We start from the raw sequence: 19578 nt of genomic DNA on the forward strand, positions 1-19578 counted from the left end.
GGTTATCTGGCAACTGTATAGAACATGATGTTCTATACAGGAAATGTTCTGGAGGAAAGGTCTCTGTGGATCTGAATGCTAGATCCTGCTGAGTTTAGAGGATCAAGACATAGTGCCTAATTCCTTGTGCATGCCTGATCTCAGGCAGGGAAGGGAGACCTGTGTCCTCCAGGTCTGTCCGGATGTTCTGTGCTCTTGGGCAGTTGGACTTACCTTGGGCAGGGATGCTCGAGAGCCAGAGCTCTGGGTGGTCATGGTGAGCACAGTGGTGATGCCCAGGCCCACACGGGCAGGGGCAGCATCCATGTTGATCCAGAAGGAAATCCATGAGAGGATGACAATGAGCAGGCTGGGGATGTACATCTGGATCAGGTAGTAGCCCATCTGTCGCTCCAGGTGGAACCGGGCTTCAATGCAGGTGAATTTGCCTGCAGGAAATTAGAGTGGGAAGGCAAAGTGGCCTAGTGGATAGGAACAAGGCTCTGAGGTCAGAACAGCCTCGGCTGGAATCCTGGTCCAGCCTCACACTAGCCGTGTCCTTGGGGGAGCGTTTGAATCTTTCTGTGTCTCAGTTTATTCATCTATGGTAAATCGGGGATGATCATGATGATGATAAATAATAATAATACCAACCTCACATGGCTACTCATGTTTACTGCCATGGTAAATGAGATGGTAAAATGAGTAAAGACCTTAGCACAGCCCTCACAAACCATAAGTGCTCAGAATGTCATTCTCCATCAGCCTCATCATGTGATTATTTGATACCTGCAGGAGAAGTTCAGCCTCTGTAGTCTTGCCCTTCACAGTGCAGCCTGTTTCCACCCCATTTCCCTTCGTTCTTCACCTCACCCATGATCCCTACACTCTAGCCCTTGCCTTGAACATCCTCTGAACATTCACACTTCTGAGTTTTTGAGCCTGGTAATCCCTTTGCCTGGAATGCTCTTCTTCCACCCCACAACCTGCCAAGGAATCCTGCCTCTTCTGTATGGCAGTTTAATGGTGACATCTCCCCCAGGCAGAGCGCCTCTTTTTTCCCCATGTCCCTTCAGCTCTGTTCACGTGAGCATCAGATCCTTTAAATCAGTACACTGAGAAGGCAAATCAACCTCTCTCTTTCTTTCGCTGTCCTCTGCACCAGCCTGTGGACAGCTCATCTCCCAGTCTGTGTGTCCCTTGAACTGGGCTGGGCCGTCCCCTGGTGGGGTCTCAGCTCCAGTCCACTTACATACAGTTGCCAGGGGAATTTTGTACAGTTCCCTGGACTGCACCTTCCGTGTGGTCAGGGCCTTGCCAGCCTTTTCTCACTGAATCCACAGAACTAACCCGGAACTCAGCTCTTACTTAAATGTGGGTAATGAAGGGCCACTGAGATAATGAATGAGAAAAGCGCTGCGGTGTATGAGAGTTGGCTGTGATTATTTGATACCTGGGGACTCACTGACTCTCCGGACCCATAGGCCCTGCGTCCTCCAGTGAGGAGGGCTGACCATGGCCTTGAGCATCTCCGGATATTGGTAATTTGGGGGGCCTGGAACCAAATTCCTTTGGAGACTGAGAGATGACTGGCCTGCTCTCTCTCTGAGTCTCAGCTTCCCAGGAAAGAAGAGAGTATTTTTGAAGTTTCTAGGATATCTATCTCCGAGGTCACTGGAAAGGGATACTTGTCCTAAACAGAGCAGAACCCAGGCTGCCTGCTTTTTTTCTGGGCCTTCCACTTGCATCAGAACGCACAGTGGTTTCCCTCAACTCCTCGCCCTCTCCTCCTCCTCTCCTTGGCCCCTGTCACAGCCTATCATGTGCCTCCACTTCACTGGGCTGCATTCATACAGCAGGCCCCCTGCCCCCCACACACAGCGGGCATATTGACTGGCTGCCTTTTGTCCGCAATGTGCCATAAGCTCCTTCCCCACCTGAAACAGGGCAGGCAAAGCCAATCTTGGTCCCGCCGCAGTTCATTACTGTGTTCAATCTTCCTGCAAAGCCTGGGCTAGGTGTGGAAGGTAGAGAGCTGAGATAGAGAGTGGGCTTCTCCCCTCTCCCCTCATAGCTCACACCCTAGGGGACCCTTTCCAACGTCACTGCTTACTAGTCCTCAGCACCGGCTCGCAGCTCCCTCCCGAGATCTAGTGGGAACATCGTCTGCTCTTGCCCTCTGAGAAATGCCAGCCCCTCTGTGACACTGCTAGATGTCCTCCCACTGCCAGCTCTCCCTTCTGCCTTAGGTTCTATCCGGAGCTGAGCACACTGCTACCTGGAAGAAAGACTGTATCTCCAAGTTGCCCTTATCGTGAGCCGTGGTCCAAGCTCAAGTTATTTGCCCCAGGACTTCAAGAAGAAACTGTGGGAGCCACTTTTGGCTTCAAGGGACATTCCCTTAACCCCTGGATAGTAAATACAGAACTAGACCCACCATGGGTACCTCACAAGACCCACTGAAACAGTGATGGCATGACTGTTTGCGATGACCTCTGGCCCTGGCTGCAGTAGGGTGGGACCTGAGGAGGGTGGCCCCTTGTACCTACCTGTGTTATAATGCTTGGTGCAGTATCTCAAGTCCTTCTCCTCTTTCAGGATAAACTGGGGTAGGGTTAGTCCGTCTGCCACCTGCACAGCCCCCTGCTCCTGCCACTCAAAGATGAGGTCATTCATGGTGTATCCAACTGGGATGGGATCAGAAGAAGAAGTCACCACCTGGAAGCTCTTATTTGAATCTTATTGAAGTCAGGGGTGTTTAGGGTTAGGGGTGAAGAGGCATCAGACCTTCAACGGAACTCATGAGACTATATGAGTTCATTGCTTTATTTCCTACCTGCCTCCTCCCATGGGAGGTTAAAGCTGGTTTAATTGCTTGTGTTTACGTCACAACCCTGTTATCTCTCTTGCTCCTCCCAGCATCCCACCTTAGCATCCCAGCTCTCAGTTCTGTTGTCAAGTTCAGCTGACCCTTGCTATTTTTTGCCTGTGCACCATCCTTGCAAGCACGTCCCCCCCAGCCCCTGGGAATAACTGTATGGATTGCTGTCATGGTGGGGCTATCAGTTGGGGGACAAGGTCTGAGATGGTGACTCATTTAGGCCAATCAGACTCTCTGCCCCAGAACCTTGACTCTTGAGTCAAGTGACAGCAAGTTGGGAGCTGGCTGGTGCTGACTCTCCTCGGAGGTGGTGCTCCAGGGAATGGTCTGTTAGTTCCTGTGGCCTAAATGCTCTTCCCTGGTTCTTATACTGTAGCTTCTCCTTCAAATCTGTGAGGAGTTTGAACCCCTATGCCCTTCCACTTAATTCCAGTCTTTAAATTCATCAGATTGGTTTCTGTGTTTCCAATCAAGTAAGTGAGCTACCCCATTGGTTAAAATCTTGGTTCACCTGTGATCTCCTCCATAAAGCCTTCTCTGTATCCTGTCTCCTTCCCAATCAGAAGGAAGTGCCCTTTCTGCCTTGAGGTCACAGCATTTTGCACATCTAACCACACACTTACCACTTGCTACTCTGCATTAGAATTATTTGTGTGGACAGACATCTCTCTCCCCTGCTGGAGTGAGAAACTCTGGGAGTTTAAGGACTCTGACTTATTTAAGCTATTACTTCTCTATTCCTGGTGAGCATGTTCACAGAGGACATGAAATAATGCCTCTTTGAAGAATGCTGCTGGCTCCAGAGTCAGACAGTGTAAGGAAAGTTACATTTCTAATGCACTTTCCAAGAGCAAAGCCCTTCATCTGGTATTTTGGACTGTTACAGTATGGCAACCCACTCCTGTATTCTTGCCTGGAGAATTTCCATGGACAGAGGGGCCTGGTGGGCTACAGTCCATGGGGTTGCAAAGAGCTAGACACGACTGAGCAACTAAATACATCATATAGCACAGTAATCTCCTGGGGTCCAGGGGTTAGGAGCAGGTGTGTGGAGATTTCTGCTGGTCCCATGGGTAAAGGAGATCTGATTTTTTTTTTTTAATAGAGGCCTCATGCAAGGGACTCACAGCTTTCCAGTTGCATAATGCACGTCTGGACATCCATGGGGAAATTCTTCAAGTCCATGGGGCAGGCCAATGTCAGGGTGATTCTGGGAAGAGAAAGCAGTGGAATGATGCTGGATCCACAGACCAGGGAAGCTGTGGCTCCATGCTAGTTACTACCAGCAAATTAGTTATCTAGGAGAGGGCGAGGAGGTCAGGGAAATAAGTGTTTATTGAAGTAATATAGGCATGTTTCCACATCAGAGAGAGAAAGGAGGTTGCCTCCAGTCACACAGAGTCAGTGGAACTTCTGGGCTTCTTTGGTGTCTGTCTGGCTTCTAGAAACCTGCCTTTAGCAAGTTGCCTGAGGCCTGGAGGCCCGCATCCTTACTCTTCTGCAGAGCTCTTGGGTATGGACAGAGCCTGACTTTTAAACTGAGCACTACCAGGCCTTAGGCATCCCCAGGTGCATCTGGAGCAGGTGTGTAGGTGGCTCTTGGCTCCTCCCTTCACACACTCATCAAAGGTGATTTCCAAGAGGCCCCCTGCCTGCTCAGTGTCCAAACACAGCTGATTCCCATCTGCGGGCTCCTGTTGGGCTCAGCTGGGAAGTGGTGGTTGCCCCAGGCTTTTGGGGCTAGCTGTTGATTTTGGGTTGTTCAACCCTGGCAGAGGCTGCAGTCTCAAGCATAGGGAGTCCCCTTAGCAGAATCCAAGGTCTGCAGCTCAGCTGAGATGCAAGGCTTCAACTTGAAGGGCTCTGCCAACTCCCGAGCCCCTGCTGCAGGGAATGGAGAAGAAAGACCAGTGGAGGCCAAACAGACATCAGTCTGCAGGCCAACTCCCGCATTTGACAGGTGAGAAAACCGGGGTGCAGGGGAGGCTAGGGAGGGGCACATGTCAGTTCACACAGCAAGCTGATGGCTCAGCCAGGATTCAAAACTGTTGCTCCTGGCCTTTGGATTTTGAACTCATGTATTTGCTGACGGGCTTTCTAGCACTGCTGTCCTGAAAAGCCAACCTCAATGCCCAAAGACCCCTAACTGGTGGTCATGTGGGGCTTAGCTGCTGGCACCTTGGCCCCACATGGTGAGGCACACAGCCCTGGGTGAACGCCCCCCTCCAGCTTTTACCCATGCGTGTGGATGTGGGCCCTTTAAGCACAAGGCAGAACTGATGGAGGGAAAGAAGAGGGAAAAGAGGGAGTGGGAGGAGAAGGGGGAAGGGAAAGGGCACGCAGTTGAATTTCTGCAGATAAAAGCTCTAAAGTGGGGCAACTGTCACACTGGGTTAATTTCCTGAAGTTGAATGACCTTGGAACATCACTTTCTGCTGATTTGTCCTTCTGTCATGCTGCACTGGGGCTTAGCTTCCCGGAGATGTGAAACTAGCCTGGCTGCAGCAAATCCCTAGCCAGCAGGGCCTTGGTGGCCTTCATGAGCCTGTCACTCTTCCAGTCTGGATGTGTATGGGGTGGGGTGGGCAGCAAGTGAGCAAGGCCATGCTGGCCCCTGATTCCTCCCAGTCTGCCCTCCTGCAGTGCCTCCTTTCCCTCCGAGGTCCTTGAGCCCCCTCCCCTCCTACCCTGACTGCTCTCTGGAGACTTTGAGTCAAGTCACACTTGGGGATTAGGACCTGTGTGGCCTCTCCTATGGGCCAGAACACTTAAAGCTCGTCTCCTAATAGAATTAAAAAGATATATTCCCTTGAGGAACTGGTGGGGACGGGGAGGCATTCAGGACCAGTGCTCCTTTAAGTTCTTTGAAATAGAAAGATGTTCATCCAATATTTGAGTGCCTGTTGAATGTTTTTCTAGGCTCAGAGTGGACATTAGATCCACACTAACATAGTAGAATCTAGATTCTGCTACTAAATAGTTGTGGGAACTCTGGCAAGTTGCTGAAACTTTCAGATCCTCACATGTCTAATCTGCAAAATAAGTATAACAAAACCTGCTTCATAGAGTTGTTGGGAGGATTAGAAATCATACATAGAAAGTCCCAGCCTAGTGGGTAAATTCTCAGGGAATGATGCATAGTAAGAATATTACATGGACATTGGTTCTTCCCTCCATGCCTTGGAGACTGGAAATCAGGTGGGATGGGGGTGCAGAGTGTGGCAGAAAATTCTGAAGGTTTGACCCTCAAACCTTCAGGTATCTGTAGGATACCTCCCAACCTGGAAAGAGAGTCCCAGGTTTTTAAAGTCAATACAAGGAATAGAGGGTAGAAAGTCTTTATAATCAGGACGGAGCATCCCTGGTTTATACCTGTGAGCAGCACTGTCCACCTGGCAGGCCGTTTATGTTGAAGTTGCTGTGGTTTTTTTTAGACTTCGTGCCTTTACTCCTGCTATTTTTTAAAAATTATGTAAAAAATTACATTAAAAAAATGTATGAGATCTACCCTCTTAATACATGTTTTAGTGTTCAGTCCAGTATTGCTGTATACAGGCACACTGATATACAGCAACTCTTGGAACTTATTTATCTTGAGTAACCAAACTTTCCTGGGGTGGGCATCGACTTTGAATACTCTTTTCCCATCTTGTTTTATTGAAATGCTGGTGAAGCTTGGGGGTCTCGCTTTAACCCTCCCTCTCTAGGCTGCTTCCTTGGTGCCCCCCTGGTTATAATGAACCACGGACTTCTAGAAGCTCCCATGGTGTTTGATTCTTTCTTGCTGAGTGTAAGCGGCAGGGCAGGCTCTGCCTATTCTGCAAAGGCATTGGGTTGTCAGGGCCCGCTCACCTCTGCTCGGCCCTCCTCTTGGTGTCTGCTCCCAGAAGACATGTTCTGAGGATGCAGGGGGTGATGAGCCTGACAGAACCCACCTGATACTGTAGAGGACATTTCCGTTCCGGGAGATCCTCAGCAGTTTGTTGTCCGTGGTGATCTCATGGAAATGGGCCCCCTTCTCATTGGCGAAGAACAGGTCAGGCTTCCAGATGGAGTCCAACATGGATGGGTCCAAGTCCAGAGAGTCATCGGGGTATTCATTGTAGGCCAGCCGGGGGTCATTCCACTGCTGCCGCAGGAAGATGTTGACCCTGTAGTCCTACAGCCGGGAGATAAGGAGGCGGACTCAGAGTTAGGCCCTGGATTGTCACATGGTGGAGGGCCTGGGTGCTTCCGGTCAATGCTCCCCAAAGCCCATTCTGGAGGGTGTTATCAGAGGGCAGCTGCATCTCATGTGGGGGTGAGGCGTCAAGTCTGTGCATCAGGCAAAAATCAGGGGAGTCATAATTATCCCGGAAAATTCTCTGGATGCCCTATTAAGTATATTCAACTCTGAACTGATATTATTTAGATATTTTTCTTTTGAAAAACTAAAAAAAAAAAAAAAAGGGAAATCCATACTAACCTTAACCTGTTTTCGTCCTGTTAACATTTTGTCATGTTTGCATCAGTTTTTGTTATATAAGAGAAATAATACATCACAGATAAAGTTAAAGTCCCCCTTTGATTATCAACCCCATCAGTGCAGTAATTCTCATGACCACTAAGCTTTGAGAGTCACTATTCTAGACAGATTGAAAGAACAGAAAGACTAAAAGCTAATGCCTGAGTAGTCACACTATTTTGCCCAATTCCCAAGAAGTGAAGAAAGATTGGGGGGAGGAATTTTATAGTGTTCTGCTGGTCTTAGAATTCATACCACTGTGTTTTAGTACCCACCTTCCATTACCTTCTATAACATGTGTCGATTTGTTTGTTTGGGGAGGAGTAATAGATGACACACCTTACTGAGTTTTAAACCCAGTGCTAGTTAAATGCTCTCTGATGGGACTGTAGTGTAGTTACTCTGCTGAAAAAAAGGCTACAATCAAACCAAGTAGGGAAATGTTTGATTAAACCAAATATAACAGATTTCTTTATTGCAGGACTTCTCAGAGACCTTAATATACTAAGGAGTTGTATATAGACTATTCAGAATAGTAGGGAATAGACTATTCAGTATTTCCCTGGTTCGTTTTGGCCATAGAACTCTTATGTTGTGCATGCTACTTGTCTTCTACAGAATGTACGTTAGAAACTGCTGTTTTAGTCAAAACTACCCACTTCTCCATCTTTATTTTTCTCCAGATGGGGAAACTGAAATCAAAAAAGAATTGAGACTGGCCAGTGTCTCTCTGAAAAGGCAAGGCAGAGCCCATTTTGGAGCCTGGGTGCCTTGACTACTAGCTGAGGATTTGTTTGTTGGATCCTAGAGGAACTTAAAGAATCCATTTAGTTTGTATTCACATCCTGAGAAGCAATTCATGGCATGGATAGGTCTCCATGGTGAGAAATTCAGTAATGAAGTTAAGAAATGTTTCCATTAAGAAAAGTTATAAATTTTGTTAGACAGGCATTGTAAACTTGCAGCCCATGAATATTCCGCCACAAGTAGAAATTAGGGTATATTTGTGTTGTCCTATGAAGAAGTGTCTAGCTCTCTCTATTGGATTCCCAAGAGGGTTTATAGTTCCCTAGAATATTATAACCTCAGTTCAAGTCCAACGTTAAATGTTCTCCTTCAAGTAATAATCTCTTGCTAAGCACTCATGAGCACCTGCTATTGCTTTTTCTCTGAAGGTGCAGGATAAGGGAGGTTATGCTCTGTTTTCCTTTGGGGGGGCTGCCTCTAAATCCTAATCACTCTTGGTCTGTCATCAGCACCAACGAACTGAAGCAAACAGCCCTTCTCCCCGTCCTCACCTTCACTCCGCCACTTCCCCCTCAGCTCATGCCTCATTCTGTACGTCTATAGAAATATCAACAGCTTCATAAAATGTTCCAAGGTATTTTATAGGATTGTTCTATAATTTAATTGAAGCCTCTCCCTCCAGGCCCATAGAAAATGGCATTTTGTCTCATAATTTCATATCTTATAAGTCCCAGGGTGGAAGGAAAACTTCAGACCAGACTGGAAGTTGATGCTTTGTTTTTCCTACTGACGGTAATAGATAGCTCCCAATCTGGTTCCATCTGATCAGGGATTAGAAATGGCCTCTTTTTGTCCTGTGGATTTTACATGAAGTGTGTATGTGTGTGCATGCATGTGTGTGTGTGACAGAGAGAGATGAGACACTGGGCAAGTCATGTCAGAGTACACAGACTATGAATGGTTGGACAGAAAAAGCCTTCAAGTCCCCAAACCCCAGCTGCACTTCTGATGTTCTTGCCAGTGACATGTCAAATGGTTTATGTGGCTGGAAGGAGGAAAATAAAGTGGCATTTAAAATGGCCTGTTAAGCACCAGGCACTGTTCTAGATACTGTCACATACATTCAATCCTTACAAAACCCCTGCAAGCTAGATGTTCAGATTCTCACAGTGAGTTTAAGGAAACTGAGGTTTGGAAAGGTTGAGAGGCTTGCCCAAGGCCCATAGCTAGCAAGCAGCAGAAAGTGTGAAAGTGAACGTGTTAGTTGCTCAGTGATGTCTGACTGCAACCCCATGGACTGCAGCCCGCCAGGCTCCTCTGTCCATGGGGTTCTCCAGGCAAGAATACTGGAGTGGGTAGCCATGCCCTTCTCCAGGGAATCTTCCCAACCCAGGGGTCAAACCCACGTCTCCTGCATTGAAGGCAGATTTTTTTTTTTTTTACTGTCTGAGTCACCGGCGAAGCCTAGTTAGCGGCAAAGCTGGAGTCTGAATCCACATCAGTCTAACCTCCTAGTGAGAACTTGTTGATTATGTCCCCTGGCAGTGGATGGCCAGTTCTTTGCTGGAGACTGTTTTCTCTCATCCCTACAGCCTGCTTAGCCTAAGCCTTATCTCTTGTAGGGGCCTTAATGCCCACAGACTTTCCTAATGTCTTCCTTTTCTGATCTTCTGGTAAAACCAAATCACCAGAAATGTTTAATTTAGCACTTCCTCCCTGTGTCTTATCTCCTTAACTTGATGGCAAACAAGTAGAGATAACAGACCTGACCTTGTAATTCTCTTGTACTATCCTACCTACCCACCCTGTCTGTGTACCTGGCGGGGAAGGAGAAGGAACATAGCTAGAAAAAGTTGGAGTATGAAGAGCTTTCCACATTTTATGGCTGGAGAGACTGAGACTCTTTTCTAAGGTCACACAACAGTTCACAGAAGACCTGGGATTAGAACCTGGATTTACTTCTCTGGGCCCTGCTGTTAGAAGGAGTTAGGAGGGGATTTCCTGACAGTCCAGTGGTTTAGATTTCACACTCTTACTACCGTGGCCTGGGTTCAATCCCTGGTTGAGAAACTAAGATCTCTCAAGCTGTGTGATACAGCCACTCACAAAAGAAGTTAGGCTACGTGGTCTCTAAGTGAGTGAGTGAGTGAAGGTCAGTCAGTCATGTCTGAGTCTTCGTGACCCCATGGACTGTAGCCCACCAGGCTCCTCTGTCTATGGATTTCTTCAGGCAAGAATACAGGAGTGGGTTGCCATTGCCTCCTCCAGGGGATCTTCCTGACCCAAGAAACAAACCCAGGTCTCCTGCATTGTAGGCAGAGTCTTTACCCTCTGAGCCATTAGAGGAGCTCCTAGATGGTCTCCAAGAACCCTTCCAAATGTCATGGGTAATGATTATTACTTTTATTTTTTCCGGTGACATTTAACTGAGTGTCTAAGTGCCAGGCACTGTTCTAGTAACTTGAAAATTCATTGAGAACAAGAAAGACATGTGTATGGTGTCCCAGAGCCTATCGTGTGGTGCTTACACCACACAGAGACAGGGCTCTGCTGAGGCTTAAAACAGGTCACTGGGAGATACGGAGTTCATGCTCTCCATCTAGGTTTGGATGTGGGGGTCAGGGAAGGTGCCGGGAAGATGTGATATTTAAAGTGAGACCAAGTATGGCAGAGTCGAAAAGGAAAAGTGTTTAGGGCAGTTGGAACTGCCCCCGTGATGGCCTGGAAGCAAAACGAGAGCACATGCCTTGGAAAGAACAGCAAGTGAATGAATCAGGGTAGGAGTGGGAGGAGGCATGCAGTGAGTGGAGTCTTCAGAGAATTCTAAGTAGGGAAGGACATTATTATAGTTGCATTTTATTACTGATATTTAAAAATACTTTAGTTTTCTTATTACAGAGGTAATGCATGTTGATTATAAAAAATATAAACATACATTACCTAAAAGAAGAAAAACAAAATAAAAACTGTAGGGTTTTATTATGAAATGCTGCGTAAGTAGAGAGGGTAAGAGATGTGGAGACTGTCTGACACCCATGTGCAATTCATCTCCTCCCAGTGGCCTGGCTCCTCCCCTCTGCATCAATTGATTTTCTCGTCCCTGGTTGGTAAACAGCAGTGGGAAATGCCATTCAGAAGTGATCAATGTAATTGTTGTAATCGACTGAGAGCTAAATGCTGTCTCGCTTACTTGACCGTACATTCACGTTGGTTGGTATTCAACATGCTGGGCGTCCATGTTCAGGTTCATGGGCAGGAGGAGCAGCATTGGAGTTCTCCACCCGAGAATCTCAGGTCCTGCCTCCTGTAGTTGGCTTCTAGTCCTCAGACCCTCAAGGTGGCCCATCTTCCAAGTCCAAGAGGGAGGGGCTGCCAGAGCTCTGGCTCAGCAGGCTCCAGCATCCACTCTCCAGTCTCGCCTCTGAGATTCCCTGATGGCCTGATTTCTGGAAACTGGGCAGCTTGCATGCTTGTGAGACCAAGGCAGAGCATTAACTCGTTCATTTATCTGTCTGTCATTCAGCAAACTTTTATTGAAGGCTTCCTGTGTGCCACCCCTCTCCCCACCCCTGTTATGTCTAGTTTCACACTCTAACCTCTCCCAGTAACTTCCTCTAAAATTGTAAATTGTGATGAAATAGGAAGCTTGAGGTGCTTTAGTGGGAAAGTGCTAAAAACTTGGTGAGAGTGTTCGTGGGAAGGGGACATGGAGGGCAAGATATGTGCCCACTGCAATCAGAACTCAGAGACATTACCCAAGAGGAGAATGAAGAACCAGATTCTTATGTCTTCCTGCTCTCAAATGAATGTCTCTTCTCTAAATGAGATGCAACTCAGTAAACACTTATGAGGCCCAGTAGGAAAACAATGAGCATGAAGGCTTCCACCCTCATGGAGCTCAGATTACCTAGCCAGCCAGGAAAGGAATGCGCACAAATCTAATGTACAAAACTGAATGTGATAACGGTCAGAAAAGGTCCTATTAGATATTGCTGCTATTAGATGAGCAGCTGTTAGGTATTGCTTTTAGTTTAAAAGATTACTTCCAGGTGAATCTGGAAGTGATTTTTGGGGAGAAGGTAGCATTTGCAATGGCCCCTATCAGGTTGTTCTATCCTCCTGAAGTTAGCAACTCTAGATCTGATATTGTTCTGAAAAAAGAGTAATACTTGATTTCTTCTGGAAAGGAGGCCAGTAAGGTATGAGGAAGAAGGACAGGGGTGAGGAGTACAGACGCAGAGCAGGACCCGATGTGAGGGACCGAGGGCTGCAGTCTTGATGTATATAGGATTATGGTTTGTAGAGTTGGAGTGTCAGAGGAATTTCATGTGGAAGGAATAGCATAAGCAAAGGTGTGTAGGCAGGGGCATTTACACAATTCAGTTTAGCTCAACCATCAGCTGCATAAGTAACAAAATGTCTCTCTTATTGAGGACCTACTATGTACCAGGCATTTTGCTATGCATGCCACAAATTGCATCTCACTTTATCTTTAAGAAAATCCTATCATTATAGGTATTTTCACCTTAATTTTATAGATGAAGGCTCATTAAGATTAAGTATTTAGTCCAAATTCACATAGTAAATACTGAGGTTGAAATCTGGTTTGTCTGATTATATAAAGCACGGTCTCTCAATCACTCTGCTGTGTTGAGGCTGTAGAATGGATTGATTTGAGACTGTGGGTATCCTTAACTATGAAACAAAAGTATTTGGATCTTATTCTGTAGCCAGTTGGGTACTACTGAAGTTTTAAGCAGCGGAGCAAGAGCACAGTGTGACTTCAGAAAGATCAGTGTGGCAGGCATGACCATGAAGTGTTGAGGTGAGAGAAAGCAGGTCCGGGGAGACCTGCTTTGAGGCCATTGTGACAGTTCAGTGAAAGAGAAGGAGGAGCTAAACTAAGATAGAAGGGATGGAGAGTGGGACACAGGAGAGAATTATTGCTCTCTGTCATCACTGTCATCTTCTTCCTCAAATATTACATGTAGACTTCTGTCTCAACTCCTTCATTTTACAGATGGCCCAGAGAGGTAAAGAGACTTTTCCTGGGCCACACAGCAATCCAGCGTGAGACTTTCATACAGAAATCTTGCCCTACTCCATTGCTTTTCCTAACCACTTGTAGAACTTTGAGGGCAGGAGGAGGAGAACCAAGGTGAATCTGCCATCAGGCAGGCTCTGCTCTCTTAGAGAAACTCTGAGACACTCTGACTGGGTTTGGGATAAGATGCCTGAGAACTGGACCTGTCTGCTAAGAGCTGGGGAGCAGGGGCAGTGAGAGGAAAGGGTCCAGGCTTGATTCTGAGCTGCTGCTGATTTTCAAGCTTTCCAGACCTCCGAGATGCACTGTGGCACTGGAGTCATAGATGTTGCCCCAAAGGTGAGGAGGGTCAGCCCCAGTCTCTTCACAGTCCTGCGAGAGTGTGGTGCTGACTCACCAGCATGTGCAGAGTTTACTGAGTCCTGACTGAGTGCCAGGCACAGTGCTAAGTGCTTGAATGAACCCTCTCCCCAAATTCTCACAAGGACACTGTTTTATGGATAAATTGAGCCTGGGAATTCTTAAAGCTTTGTCTAAAATTAGTGACGGATTTCTCTGGTAGCTCAGTGGTAAAGAATCTGCCTGCCAATGCAGGAGATGTGAGTTCGATCCCTGGTTGGGAAGATTCCCTGGAGAAGAAAATGGCAACCCACTCCAGTATTCTTGCCTGGGAAATCTCATGGACAAAGGAGCCTGGCAGGCTACAGTCCTTGGGGTCGCAAAAGAGTCGGACAAGACTGAGTGACTAAACAACAAATGAAGGCACGTAGAGGTTAAAGTGCTTTTCCTGACATTCACACAGGTAATAAGTGGCAAAGCTGAAATTTGAACCCAGGATGTTAATGCCAGAGCCCGAGCATTTAGCCACTAGACCATACCACCCAGGATCTCCCAGTTTTGTCCAGAGCCACAGTTTTGTGATACCTCAGTGCCATCAGCGACTGCCTCTGGCTGTTGTTATGTACCTGTGGGTTTGTGGAGACCCACAATTAGCAGAAAGTATTGAAAAAGGGCATGGTCTAAACACTTCTGCCCCAGGTCCAGCAGGCTAATACTCCTACCTTGTTCCTGGTCTGCCCCTTGGGTCCGACCCTTTGTCTGCTCTACGCTCAGGTTCAGAGCTGGCAGAGCCCCTATACCTGACATTGCCTCTTGGGCCCCAGGTGCCTACTCCTCCCTCTCCTAAGTCATTATCCTGCCTGGAGAATCTCGTCTGGATCACACACAATCAGGACTGCATTTGTTGTGAGGAGCTGTAGGTGGTTTGGACCAGTGGAGCGGAGCCTCTTCGTCTGTCTTTAGGGGATCACTAAAGCCCAGCAGGAGTTTAATAATTACATAAAAATGCTAATGGCAGCTACTTTTATTGGGTGTCTAACATTTACTAGAACTTTATATGTGTTGTGTTTCTAAACTTTTTATCTACCTAGAACACTGGATATTATTATACTCATTTCACAGGGGAGGAAACTGGAATTCAGAGAGGTTAAACAGAGGTTAAGTGTCTTGCCTAGAGTCCCATAGCTTATAGGTGCTAGAGCAGGAATACAAATCCAGGAATGTCTGGCTCCCAATTTCATATTCTCTTGACAATTACATGCTGCCTCTCTATTTTCTTTTTTTATCTTTGAAACCAAGTTCCTAGATAGGGAGGTGAAAGAAGCATAGTAGACATACTGTACTTGGACCTCACTGAGCTCCTGTGACAGGTTGGCTCATATATATCCTCATAGTCAGTATCAGGTGGAGAACTTTGGATTGTAATACAAGCTGAGATGGATTCGTAACTGGTTGCCACAGGATGCAAATTGAAGGGTGACTAAGATGGATTCGTAACTGGTTGCCAAAGGATGCAAATTGAAGGGTGACTAGTCACTTGAAAAGAGGAAAGAGGACAATATCGCAGTTGTTCAGTCGCGAAGTTGTGTCGGACTCTTTGTGACCCCATGGATGCCAGCACACCAGGCTCCTTTGTCCATGGCATTTCCCAGGCAAGAATATTGTAGTGGGTTTCCATTTCCTTTTCCAAGAAATCTTCCTGACCCAGGAATTGAACCCATGTCTCCTGCATTATCAGGCAGTTTCTTTACCACTGAGCCACCAGGGAAGCCCAATATTGGCAGTACAGGGCATAAAAGTGAGCTGTGCCACTAGAAAACTTGGAAATATAGGAAATAAAGTTGATCTCTGAGAGTTAAACTAACAGCAGAGATGAACACACAGCAGAGAACTTCGGCAAGGCTCAGCACCAATCACGATGACCCATGTGTAATCTCAGTGATTTATAACAGGCCTCTGCTAGTAATTTAATCAGTGGAACCCTAATTTATTGTATCATGTCTTGTTTAGAGAACTATTATATGAACATATTGAAGACATTCATTCAGTGGCACAAGAAAGGATAGTTTGAGGATCAGGGATTTGGTGATTGGTAAATTAGCATCATCTGGAGGGTGGGGTCACCCTGTTTGGGGGAACACCAATTTTTTCATCACTAAAAAGTTGTTGTTTTTTTTTAAAGAAATATTTATTTGTTTATTTGGCTGCGTCAGGTGTTAGTAGTGGAATCTTTTGTTACAGTGCACGGGCTTCTCTCTAGTTGTGGCATGTGGGCTCAGTAGTAGTGGTATGCAGGCTTAGTTGTCCCAAGGCATGTGGGATCTCAGCTCCCTGACCAGGGATCAAACCCATGTCCCCTGCATTGAAAGGCAGGTTCTTAACCACTGGATCACCAGGGAAGTCCCTGAAAAGAGAGTTTCTATGTGGTGAGACACGAATGGCATCTTAGACCTGTCTCTGGCCCAGATCGATGAAATTTCCTCAAAACCTTCTTTTCCTCCAGTTCGGTATGTCAAAAGCAACTTTTGATGTGCTTTCTTGGTCCTGGGAGAGGGGTAAGAGAGTGCTTTCATGGAGGACACGAGCATGCTGTTATTGGCTTTCATGGAGGACACGAGCATGCTGTTATTGGCTTTCATGGAGGACACGCGCATGCTGTTATAGGAATGGGAAGTCCCATAGTAAGTTAAAATGACTTGGTGGTCTTATTTACCACTTCAGTCTTCCATGGGTTTGGTTGTCATTTATCAGCCTTCCTGAATCTGACCTGATGGAGTGCCGACCTGTGCTGCTGTGAAGTCAAGACTGTGGCGCCTCCCTTGGTGGAGTCTTGGAGACAGCCATCCAGCAGACCATACCAAGACTAGCTATAACCTGTTTTCTGCCTTGAACAGACTCTAAAAGCAAATGGGAGGCCTCTCCTCTTGGCTTCCTCTCAGGCTTCAGTTTACCAAGGTTTTGTGGAGTGTTGAGCTGTGTCTAAATGGATGACATTTACTAGACTTTTTCTTGGATTTCCTGGACTCCAGAGTGTAAGTGACCTAGTCTTGGCTGTGTAGACAGACTGAAAGTGTGATGGAAAAAGCAACAAACAAGAATCTTATCCACAATGCCAACCAACCTCACACAATATTCAGAACTGGCCTGACAAGAAATGTGTGACTTGTGTGTATATATGTAGAAGTTATACATACATATATATATATTTATATGTGAGGGTGAGGGTTTGATCCCTGGGTCAGGAAGATCCCCTGGAGGAGGAAATGGCATTTAAATACAGCATTTCTAATCAGTGGAGAAATAACAGCTACTAAGAATAATGCTGGAAAATTATCTAATCAGAGAAAAACAGAGTTTTAAACCATCATCAACTACTTTAGAGCAAACTAAACTCCAAACGGGTTATGGAGGTACATATAAAAGAGGGAACTTATAATGTGATTCAAATTGTGCACATGCTCAGTTGCTCAGTTGTGTCCAACTCTGTGACCCCGTGGACTGTAGCCCACTAGGCTCCTCTGTCCGTGGGATTCTTCAGGCAAGAATACTGGAGTGGTTGCCATTCACTTCTCCAGGGACTGATCTTCCCAACCCAGGGATCGAACCTGTGTCTCCTGTGTCTCCTGCATTGGCAGGTGGATTCTTTACCACTGAGCCAACTGGGAAGCCCTTATTCAAATTGCCCACTATGTAAAAACAGGCAAACAAAAAAGCAAAGATACTCAAATTCACTAAGAATCTAGAGTGAAAATTAAAAATGACAATGAAATACCATTAAATCTCATTTGGTAAAATTTAAAAGCTTGGTGATATCTTGAGTTGGCAAGGATAAAAACACTGTTGTGGGGACAGTCAATTATTGAAGCTTCTTTGGAAGTGATTTGGGCAATAATATTTGTCACAATAGTGCTGAGGTCCTTTGATAGGACCTTTGATAAAAGTCCTTGATAAATAGGTCCTTTGATAAAGTAATTCCACTTCAGTGATATATCCTAAGGAAACATGCAAATAGTCATGTCTAAGACTGTTCACTGTGACACTTGTTTGTAGTAGTGAAAGCTTCATAAGTTTAGAGAAGAATGGTTAAATACCATGGAATGATGTTATGTCCAGACTGTGGAATTTTATAGGTAGGCCGTAAGTCTGAAATACTGATTAAAATCATTTTGTCATGTGTTGAATGTAATAATAATGAACCATTGTAATGTTTCTAAATTTGAGGGTGTGTAGAGCATTAAGAATGAGGTACACCTATAGGTGGGCTTCCCAGGTGGCGCTAGTGGGAAGAACTCTCCTGCCAATGCAGGAGACATAAGATATGTGAGTTTGCTCAATTATGTCTGACTATTTGCATCCCCATGAACTATAGCCCACAGGACTCCTCTGTCCATGGGATTCTCCAGGCAAGAATACTGGAGTAAGTTGCCATTTTTCCTCCAGGGGATCTTTCTAACCTGGGGATAGAACACAGGTCTCCTGCATTACAGGTGGATTCTTTACCACTGCACCATATGGTTCTCTTCAGTGTTCATTGCAGCAGTATTTGCAATAGGCAGAACATGGAAAGAACCTGAATGTCCATTGGCAGATGAATGGATAAAGATGTGGTACATATAGACAATGGACTATTACTCAGCCATAAAAAGGAATGGAATTTGGTCATTTGTAGTGGTCTGGATGAGCCTAGAATCTGTCACACAGAATGAAGTAAGTCAGAAAGAGAAAAACTAATATTGTATATTAACATATATATATGGAATCTAGAAAAATAGTACTGATGAACCTACTTGCAGGGCAGGGACAGAGACTCAGACGTACAGAATGGACTTGTAAACAAGGCAGGGAAAGGAGAGGGTGGGACAAATTGAGAGAGTAGTATTGACATGTGTACACTACCATGTGTAAAGCAGACAGCTAATGGGAGGCTGCTGGATAGCTCAGCTCTTTGTTCCATGATGACCTATGGGGTGGAATGGGTCGGGGGTGAGAGGGAGACTCAAGAGGGAGGGAATACATGTATGCATGGTATACAGAAGAACCTAACACAACATTGTAAAGCAACTATATACTTCAAAAAAAAAAGAGATGTGGGGGAAAAAAAGATTCAGCTTAAGAATGAACTGTGGTATGTACCCGCTGCTAAAAAACGATGCTTTGAAGCCCACTAACCCAGAGTATGGAGGGGCACGGTCCCAGGGCACTCCTCTCTGAGCATTCCTCCGGGCCTGGGTTCATTTCTTGGCCTTTTGGCTCAAGATGGAAATTGATATGTTGGCTGTACTGGGAGAGCACCCTGGAGGCAAAGAGACTGAGAACCAGGGAGAATGACTGAGGGAGCCTGGTGTGGGGAGGGAGTGAGGGGACTGGCCTCAGTTTTTGGAAGGGCTGTAAGGTGCATAGATTGGTTCTCTGTGGCCCCAGCATCAGATTGAAAGCCCTGAGCAAACGGAGATGTAAGAGGTGTCCCAAGATGAAATGGGCTGCCTTGGGAGATGCAGGGCTTCCCATCACTGGACGTGTGCAAGCTGAAACCACAATGTTTGTGGCAGAGATTCGGACAACAGATGGGGGTTCAACTGGAGAAACTTCAAGGTTAATTCTCTCCCCAAATATTGACTGAGCTCCTCTGGTTCAGGCAACGTGTTGGATACTGGAAATATAGGGATGATTGAGAGAGACAGGGTCCCCACTCTCAATAAGAAAGCAAACAAAATCACAAACTAACAAGCAAACTGTTACTTTTTAGATATAACTCTGAAGATAATAGGACATGAAGCGACAGTGACTCGAATGGGGGACATTTTTAGATAGGGAGTTGGGAAGGACCTCTGAAAAGATAGCTGAGACCTGAAAGATGAGAGTCATTCATGCAAATATTTTTCTGGACAGAAGGAGCAGAATGTAGTAAAAGGATTAAGAAGCTGTTGTAGAATTTGAAGCAGAGTGCAGTGATCTGATTTAGGGTTTAAAAGGCTCCTACTTGGTGCTATGGGAAGTGGTGAGGATGGGAGGAAGGGAGGCAGGGAGGCCAGTTAAGAGGCCATTTTAGTCAAGCAAGAGAGAGATGGTGCCAAGCTAAACTAG

The 19578-nt window shown here is 46.1% G+C and overlaps 1 protein-coding gene across 2 annotated transcripts in view; it reads right to left on the reverse strand.

Moving 5' to 3' along the window:
* GLRA1 (glycine receptor alpha 1) overlaps positions 1–19578 on the reverse strand; it is a 90044-nt gene that overhangs the window by 15546 nt on the left and 54920 nt on the right. For both annotated transcript variants that reach the window (XM_020880917.2, XM_020880916.2), the window contains exons 4-7: positions 6796–7019; positions 3988–4070; positions 2529–2666; positions 214–428 (exon numbers count right to left, since the gene is read on the reverse strand). In XM_020880917.2, the coding sequence (XP_020736576.1) occupies positions 214–428; positions 2529–2666; positions 3988–4070; positions 6796–7019 (660 nt within the window). The remainder of the gene's footprint in view (positions 1–213; positions 429–2528; positions 2667–3987; positions 4071–6795; positions 7020–19578) is intronic.

Source organism: Odocoileus virginianus, chromosome 3, assembly GCF_023699985.2.
Source record: "Odocoileus virginianus isolate 20LAN1187 ecotype Illinois chromosome 3, Ovbor_1.2, whole genome shotgun sequence".
Lineage (NCBI taxonomy): Eukaryota > Metazoa > Chordata > Mammalia > Artiodactyla > Cervidae > Odocoileus > Odocoileus virginianus.